Raw genomic sequence first — 6,716 nt, forward strand, 5'->3', positions numbered from 1 at the left:
TTTTTAGTTCGCCCATCACACATAAACCTCTTAAGTAATGTGTTGCGCCCCAGTCAACTTCTAACAGCTTCTTCCTTTAAACTCGGCGTTTGGGCCATTCTTTTTCACCCTCAAGCCGCGGACTTACCTGCTACGTCCATCGAACTGATGCACAGACAGTCCAAATACAGCGAGAAAGAAGCCCGAGTCCACAATCAGATATAAAAACATCCACTTGCAGGGCGGGGCGAACCGGAGGACAGAAGCCCTTCAAGAAGCCTAGCCAATTAAGAACCCTAAAGAACGCGAGGCTAGCGTCAGCACGCACCGGGGGCAGAGCGTGCGTGCGAAGAGACGATTGCCTTTCTTCTAGGCCAATGAGTCTCGAGCAAGCTGCTGGAGGTGGAGTGTAGACCAGGAAGGAGGTTCCTGGAAGACACATTTCTCGTAGACTAGTTCTGATGGCTGGGATGACACTCGGAAGGGCTTGGCAGCAGATGTCCTGGTTCTATTACCAGTACCTCCTCGTCACCGCGCTTTACATGCTGGAACCCTGGGAAAGGACTGTCTTCAGTATCCTGCTCGATTGGCGTGGGGGCGGGTGGTGACGGACTAGGAGGTGGCTGGGTGAGAAAGTAAGGCCAGATTGGAAGGGGAAGGAATTAGCAGGGGCCTGTGCAATAGGTCCTAGAGGGGTCGAGTTCCGGGTGGCAAATTGCAGAGAGAACTCCTGATAATCTGAAGTAGAACTATGAGGAGAGACCTAGGCTAGAGAGCCAGCGTAATTCTGTAAGTGCGTGGGAAAGACTTGACTAGTACGTTTGGGAGAGTCCTGGGAAGTGGGAGGTGATCTAGTGGGGTGGAGTATGCCTGCGTCTGTAGTCGTAGATAGAGCTGAGACTGGGGAGGGTGACCTCTAAGAAAAGTGTTCAGGCAAGTGAGGGTGAACACTGAAGAAGCTGCGGAGAGCTTAATTTGTGTGGTTGGGTTGAGAGTATCCTGCTTTCCGGCTTTGGGTCTGAGAGAGAGGCAGAGATTTGTGCGTACCGCTTGTAGAGATTTCTTTTAAATCCATTCTATCAGCCTTTTTCCCCAATTTTCATAATATCTGGTATAAGAAAAACAGTTTAGATTTCTCTTTCTAGTGAATCAGTTTAAGTTATAGATTTCATACACTGACACTACTGGATGGTATATGGAATATATAAGGAATGTTTAGTTATATTTGGATTAGGAAGAATTGGCAACAAATAATATGGCCGTACAGGCCTTACTGAAGTGAACAATTTTGTTGACTTTTTCAGAAGAAAAAATATAACTGATGACGGACGGCAAATTTATTTCCTTGACTACCATACATAGTTGATTATTTTGTCATCTGTATTAGTGGCAAATACAAGGCATTCGTTTCTGTGTATTACTGGCATTTTTAATATGGTTTTCTAGAGATAGATTACTACTGAATATAAAACATTTCTCTAAATGCATTTAAAAGTGTATTCTGATGGGATTAATAAGTTGGTTGTTTTTTTTTTTATTATGAATACAAAATCAGCCTTAAAGAGTGCCATTAACACTTTTAGGACTTTCTGTTTACTTTCCCCATACCCTAAACTCCTAAATTGTTTTAGGTCTTATCTGAAAAATTTTAGGGGATATGTCATTAGGCCAGTGCTTGACTGAAAGCAAACTTGGCCGGTTTGAAGGGTAATGCAAGCAATCTCTAACTTGGAAGTGGAAAGTGAGAATGCTATTACTAGCCTGGATTTCTAGTTCTTTGTCAGTTACATGATATTATTGTAGTTTGATATTAAAAAAAATGTAAAATACCTTGAGGTTTCAGTATATTATTACTACTTTGAAATTCAGACAAGCAAATTCTTGGTTATATAGGCCCCAGGACCATCCAATTGACATAAATAATTGAGTGACTAATTTGACAAATTGATATAATTGTTACTTTAATAGCCTGGAAAAAATATCAACAACTAAATGATTTGTTTCTGTAGCCTGTCCTGTCTTTAGGCACTGCAACAAATATGATTTTCATCACTGATTGGTATGTTTCAATAAAACTTTTTATAAGATGTTTTATTAGAGAGTTTTTTAAAAGGTATATTTTCTGTGACTTCAAAACTACATTGGAGCTTTGTGACCTACTAAAACCTAGAGTATAGTTAGTTCCTAATTAATATTTCAGCTTCCATTGTATCCCTTTCTAATCTGTACTTCATACAACTTCCAAAGTAAGTCACACATCACACCATGTCTCTATTCTCACAAATCTCAAAAAATTCCTGCAGGAAACAATTCAGATCACTTGCCCTGGCATTTATAGCTCTTTTTAACAATTCAATAATGTTTTGTTTTTCTCCAAATTACATTAAAAACAATTTTTAGCATTCTTTTTTTTAACATTCTGAGTTCCATTTCTCCCCTTCCCTCTCCTCCAAATGGTAAGCAATACCAAATGGTAGGTTATACATATGCTGGCATTTATAGTTCTTTACAATCCAGTGACCACTAGTTTTTCAGCACTTTTATCTTACTCTTCTTCACAAACTTTACTTTCCATATAAAATAGACTCCCCAGTTTTTCCCAAACTTGACCCTCCTGTCGTGCCACTGTGATTGGATAATGTCTATGTCTATCAAGAAGCAAAGGTTGCTTTATTCTTGTAGAGAGACTCAAGAGTGTTCAAGTTTACTTTATGAAGCTATTCTCTTATCTTTATCAGACTCACCCTTGTGGGCTCGATATTTTTGTATACAACTGAATTTCTTCATAAGCTGGCCCCATCAAGTGATTTTGAAGAGGAGTTCCCCAAGATAATGTTGAGAGCTTCTGCCTTTCCCTTCTGCTTCCTGCTGTGTTATATCACACAATTATAATCAGTACTGTACTTCTGGTCTCTCCACTCTTCCAAAGCCAATTTTTTTTTCTTTCTTCATAGGCTTTAACCTATCCTGTTATAAAGATTCCCCTTCCAACACTGCTACCAATTCCAAAACCTATGTGTAAAACTTCATTAGGAGTTTTCAGCTTTGAGAAAAAGTAATGAGCTTCCATTGCCAGTGCTTCTGCCTACTCTTAAATCACACACACCCTAGTGAGATGCTATTGGAATTATTCAGAAAATTAGTGATTAAAAATCCCAGTAGCCACCAGGGTTATTAGGTATAATTTCTTTTTCCCATAATACCTTCAGTATTTGTCATTTTCTTTCCTCATCAGCTTTGCCAATCTGATATATATATTGACTATTATTCCAATTATTTCATTCTTCCTTTATTTCTGTACTTCAGTGAACCTGTGGCATCACTGATACTCCCATCAATGTTAGAAATTATAGCCCATTCTGTGACATTCTTGGCCATACCCGAAACATATATTTTCTACAGGCATCATAGGATCACAGATCTAGATCCTGAAAGTACCTCACATGTTAGCTACTCCAACCCTCTTGTTTTACAAATAAAGAAATTAAGATCAGAGGTAGGATTGGGTTTAGATGATATGCTGTGGACTTTCTTATAGATCTCTTAATTTTTTTATGTAGATGTAAGTGTAAGATGTAAGAGACAATTTAGCCATTTAAGTGTAAGTGGATTGGTGTATAACAGTGTGGAATCAGGAATATCTCCTCTGCACCACTCCTCAACCCCTTGCATTCTTGTTTTAGACCTTCAGCTGAAACAGTCAAATCAGATTATCTTATCTCTGTCTACCTCCTTCTCAGTTTGTCTCCTGAATTTGACATTTAATATCCCCTCTCTTCCTGGATACTCTGACCTCTATAAGCTTTTGGGATACTTCTCTCTCCCTTTTTTTTTTTCCATTCTATCTAGCCATTCCTTCTTTATAGCTTTTATTTATTGGCTCATTATCATGACCTATAACTGTAGATGTTTCCTGAGGCTCTGTTCTAGATCTTCTTCTCTGTCTGGCAGGAGTACTTAACCTCATGAACTTGTTTTTTATTGTTTTGATTTTTTATTACTACTTAAATAAAATTGTTTTCCTTCATAATCTTGTGGTTCTATTTTACATCCACTCTGAAAGTTTTCCATGGCACTCTGTCATTAGAAGCATCTTTATTAGTTCTTTGGAAGTGGTGATTTTTCAAGATTTTCCTGCTATAAAGAAATACTTGTGAAATGTATTGAAAAGATTGAGAATTGAAATAATGTATCTTTATATTGCAGATTATCTTTATTAAAATTACATCCCTTATTGTTTTTTGATGCTTTGTCATTTTGTGGTTATTTTTGCATGAAGTTAAAGTTTAAAAAGAAAGCTAGCCTTATTTTAAAATTTTGAGAATACTTTTAGACTGTACATCTTTATATTTTAAATTAGCTTTGTTAGAACAACCTAATAGCTTTCCTTAATTACTATTCAGATTCCATGTTGATTTCTATTGTTGGAATGGCATTATACACTGGATATATCTTCATGCCTCAACATATCTTGGCAATATTACACTACTTTGAAATCGTACAATGACTACAGTGTGCTCAAAGAAGCTACAGACCAGAGAGATCCATTGAAGGAAAGAAGCAACCTCCCATGATGACATGAGACTTCAACAAATTTCAAACATATATTATGTCTATAAAGACTAAATTCCATATTAGTAGAACAAGGAAGGAATCCCAGCTCATGTGTTATGTTCATTATTGAAGTTTGTCTATTTTGACATTGTGGTTATTTGTATTCTAAATATCAGTATTTTCTTAACCTTTGGAACTGTTTCACTATTGTTCTGTGGAAGCTTTTCTTAATGTAACATTGAGTAAATTTTGATTGCCTTCTATTTTTTTAATATGAGATTCATTAGTTAGACCTCTTGTTTCAGCAAATGTCTGGCACAAAAATCTACCTGAATATATTTCTAGTATTGACCAAAATTTTGTAGAAATAATAACAAGATGAGGAAATATTTTAATTGAACATAAGAGACTTCTTTGTAAGTTTATACTCAAGGAATAGTCTTGGCTATCTAGATTCTGCTCATTATATAAAATATTTTGCTTTAGTGTTCTTAAACATAAAATGTCTCCTTTCAGTAGTGAAATAGCAAAGAAGAGCCTTCTAAAGTTAAAATAAAAGGAATCCCTAACTTTTTAATAGTTAGCCCTATTTTATGGATTTCTCATTGAAAAAAATGTTCTGTGATAAGATGCTTGGAGAAATAATTAAAATTTAGTTATTAGCAGCATTGTCATGGAATGTTGACTTCAAATGATAGCTTTACTAAGTAAATATTAAAAGGTTTCCCTAATAGGTATAGCTAACATTGTAATCCTGTAAAATTGAAATTCAAGATTATATTTAACTGGTGCTGAAAAATATATTTGCATATTATTGTTCACAATGAATAATTAGTAAAGCTATAATTTTATTCCAAGGATCTTGACAAACTTTATAAAATACCATTTCACACTTTGTAATATGTGTATGTTCTATATATTGTAAGAATTTGCATTCACAAAATATAGTTTTTCTGTGGTAAAGGCTCATCAGAACTGAAAAAAGCAACTGATGGAAAAACGTTTTACCAACATTAATGCTATTCTTGGTTTTAATTTCATGTATTTTTTTATTTAAATTTATTGCTACTAAACAGTAATCATTTTTAACAAATCTCTTTTCAGTGCCTCCCTATACTAGAGAATGGATAGACTTCTTTTACTTTAAAGAAAAGTAAGTCAGTCATCAAGAGCCATTTAATAAGCAACTTTTTTGTGTCAAATACTGGGCTATGTGTTACTGAAACAAAGGCAAAAAGATAGCCAGTTTGATAGAATTTGAGATATCTATTGTATAATCCAACTTTTGTCATTTTACAAATGGATAAAGTTAAATAATTTTTCCAAGGTCATGCAACCAAGTTAATAAAGCCTAGGATACTAATGCCTAGGCTAGTATTTTTTTTATCCTTTATAGATAATTCATGCAATATTCAGAGTACACTTAATGAGATCATAGCATTTAAAGCTGGGATTTACCTCACTTAGCTCAATTCCCTCATTGTACAGCTGAAACTGAGACCTACAGTACTTAAGTGAGGTCACAGAAGTCTTTCTAATCCCATATTTGGGGCAGACCAGGAAAACTGAATTATAATCAGAAAGACACAAGGAAGCAATATGTAAGTTGTTTGGTAATGGACAAGTTGTTAAATCTCTCTCAGCCTTGGTGTGTTCATCCCTACAATGACTAATTAAAATAAAAATGTTTTTATCTATTTCAGAGTAAAAGACTGTGTAGACCTTAGAGTGGAGATTGCTGTTTATAACAGAGTTGAACTAAAAAAAAAACCCCAACAGTTCCATGAATAGATTTAAGGAAATCTATGGACTTGGGTGGGGAGTAGTAATTTATTTTCACTAACCTCTAACTGAAATTTTACATTTCCTTCATTTATAATTATACAAAGTAAAATTATTCCAAGAAAGGTTTCCTAGGCTTCAGCAGTCTGTCCATGGGATCCACAAGAGAAATAATTTATAGTTAACTCTTGGATTAGTCAGTCTGTCATGGCAGATCAAGGGCTTCAGTCTGCATAAAGAGAATCCCAGCTCAGCTTCTGCCTCTGACATACTGGCTCAGAGGCATTGGGTAATATAGGCATCACCTCTCAGTGCCCCAGCAACTCTTTAAGACTTAATAGAAATGGTTCATGTTCATCAACAGTTTATACAAATCACCTGGAGCACTGAGAGATTAAAGT

At 35.5% G+C, this 6,716-nt stretch overlaps 1 protein-coding gene across 1 annotated transcript; it reads left to right on the forward strand.

Annotated features, from left to right (window-relative positions):
• The first annotated feature begins 359 nt into the window (after positions 1–359).
• Positions 360–6,230, forward strand: SPTSSA (serine palmitoyltransferase small subunit A). Its single transcript, XM_003339568.4, has 2 exons — positions 360–552; positions 4,383–6,230. Exons 1-2 carry the CDS (start codon positions 441–443, stop codon positions 4,484–4,486), a joined length of 216 nt encoding a protein of 71 aa, XP_003339616.1. The 5' UTR covers positions 360–440; the 3' UTR covers positions 4,487–6,230.
• The last annotated feature ends 486 nt before the right edge of the window (positions 6,231–6,716 follow it).

Source organism: Monodelphis domestica, chromosome 1, assembly GCF_027887165.1.
Source record: "Monodelphis domestica isolate mMonDom1 chromosome 1, mMonDom1.pri, whole genome shotgun sequence".
NCBI classification, from domain to species: Eukaryota; Metazoa; Chordata; class Mammalia; order Didelphimorphia; family Didelphidae; genus Monodelphis; species Monodelphis domestica.